This window comes from Triticum aestivum, chromosome 2A, assembly GCF_018294505.1.
Source record: "Triticum aestivum cultivar Chinese Spring chromosome 2A, IWGSC CS RefSeq v2.1, whole genome shotgun sequence".
NCBI lineage: Eukaryota > Viridiplantae > Streptophyta > Magnoliopsida > Poales > Poaceae > Triticum > Triticum aestivum.
The window spans coordinates 300579015-300581353 of record NC_057797.1 but is presented as its reverse complement, the minus strand read 5'-3'; the positions used below and the strand labels follow the sequence as shown (position 1 = coordinate 300581353).

The 2339-nt window shown below is 52.3% G+C and overlaps 1 protein-coding gene across 1 annotated transcript in view; it reads left to right on the top strand.

Annotated features, from left to right (window-relative positions):
- The window catches only part of LOC123191658 (extensin), a 2954-nt gene extending 990 nt beyond the window's left edge, over positions 1-1964 (top strand). The window contains exons 3-4 of the mRNA XM_044604316.1: positions 1-230; positions 513-1964. Coding sequence (XP_044460251.1) covers positions 1-230; positions 513-722 — 440 coding nt within the window. The 3' untranslated portion in view covers positions 723-1964. The remainder of the gene's footprint in view (positions 231-512) is intronic.
- The last annotated feature ends 375 nt before the right edge of the window (positions 1965-2339 follow it).

Sequence of the window (2339 nt, the reverse complement as noted above, 5' to 3'; positions counted from 1 at the left end):
ACCAGCATCCGCGCGTGCCGCCGTCCACACCAACCTGCGCGCCGCCGCCGCTCTGTTCATCACCACCCAAGGCGACCTGGCTACCTCCAACCGTCGCCGCCCTGCCGAATCCGGTGAGATCCGGCCGCTCGGGTGACCCGGCTACCTCCAACCGCCGCTGCCCTGCCGGATCCGGCGAGATCTGGCCGCCCCGCCATGGCTCGCCCCCTACCCCGACGACCTCCTACTACGTAAGTGCGCCATGGCTCGGCCACGACCTCCCTGCTACGCCGCTGTGGTCGGCCCCGACCCCCATGGATCGGCTGCCCCCGCACCTTTCTCCTACTGATAGGCGGCGGACACCCCTCCCTCCCCTCCCCAGCCTCCCTGCTGCTGGATCCAGTGCGTGCTGTTGTGCGCTCCTCCATCTAGTGCAGTGCCCGCGCTGCTGGCGTGCAGTGCTGACGGATCTGGCATGCAGTGCAGTGCGCCCCCAACACTTGGTCACGCGTTCTGCTGTTCGTTTCTCGCAGGCGTGCAGCTCGTCCCCCGCGCGGCGTGCAGCTCTACTCTGCCTCGATGGAACTGCGCCTCCACCTAGTGGTTGTTCAGTTTTGTTTCCACATCATGGCCACAAGTGCAGGTTCTCTCGGTTGCAGCTCGGTTGGGTCGTCGCTGAAGTATGGAGGCACTTGAGAAGTTTAGAACCATTAGCAACCATAGAATCTTCAGTTTTGCAGTAAAGTCTGTAGTGTAGTGCAGTTAACTACTGGGGAACAACACCGGCAAGGCGTGCAAAAAAATAGGACGACAGGCAGCGACGTAGCCGTGCAGCTCGCTGGTCATGGTGCGCGATTCTGGCTGTGCCGACAAGCAGTACATGGCCACGCCTGCGTCCTAGTGGTGTAGTCCAGTGTCCGCGGAACATACAGCTCGCTAGCTCATTGCACGCGGTTCCGGCGGCGCGGGAAAGCAGTACAAGGCCGCGCGCGTGTCTGAGTGGTGCAGCTCGGTGCTCTTGTCCGTGCAGTTTGCTGTTGTATTCGACAACAATGGCAACAAAAGCTTGGTCCCCGGTGAGCTCCTTGGACATCTCCCTGTTTTGTTTCTTGCCTGAGTTATCATCTTCAGTTTTTTCAGATTTGATGCTCACATACTCTGTTAACGCCATCCATCATTTTTATGCCTATGTTTTCTGCGGCTAGACTAGGAACATATGGAACCGATTGCGTCTGGCTGATAGAAAAGAGGTAAAATACAAGGAGTTCTTCAGACTGGGTAGTGTTGTCACCTCAGAAGGGGATGGGAGTTCAGACTAAACATGAACACGATAGGTAGTTGCTCAGTTTCGGATATTGGATTCAGTTACAGCCACATCAACGATTCAAATAAATTCTCACAAAAGATGTGGAACCCAAGCCTGTATAAAGGTTACGTGCATGCATTGCTAGGCTGCTAGCCCCTTGGACTTGTGAAGCATGGGCCAACTTGTTCGTGGCTAAACTACACTCTTTTGTTTTGTTTAGACTAAGCACACTCTTACATAATCTGTATTATCAGCCCCACGTCAAGCGCACACACTCTTTTGTTTTCTTTTACTGATATTTTGTTTGTGCAATTCTTGGAAGGGAAGGCATCAAACAGGGGCGTTCGACGGCGACCTGCTCCCGGCCGACTGCAAGGACAAAGGCCGTGTGGCCTCGCGGGTGCAGTTCGCTCCACTTCTCGATGGGGTTCGCTAGCCCCGGTGCTGCAGTGCGCCTCGAGGTTTTCTTCTCCTTGGGTGCGTGAAGGTTTGTCCGTCGTGCGGGCGTGAACATGCAGTTCACCGGGGACGTACAGAAGAAAGAAAATCATTTTATTTATTTTCACTTTTTTCTTGAATGTGCGAGAAAAAATGTAAAGGTATGTAAAATTGATACAGTCCGTTGGTGCACTCCTTGCGGCTCACGTGGCTCGTGTTTGAAGTTTTTTGTTGTATTTTATTTTTTGACCTCTTTTCTAGAAAGAGTTTGTTGAAAGCATGATGCAGTTTTCACTGTTAAAAAACCTTGGTGGTTTTCTTTGTAAAAAATGGACCGTGTAGTCTAGATGACTTGAAAAAAAAGTCAGAAAATGATGAAAAAATGCATGCAGATAGTTTTTTATTTGAGGCGTGGTTCACATCTTCGGATGCAAACTGCACTCATTCTTGTGCGGCGTCGTGTGTTCAAAAAAAAGTGAATTGTGTCGACACTTGCAGTACACTTCGTCCTCCGTGCGGTTCACTACATTCGGCCAAGCAGTTGAGAAGAAACTATAACAAAAATATGCATCGGCACTTGCCGTGCACTTCGTCCTCGCGTGCCGTTCACTACACT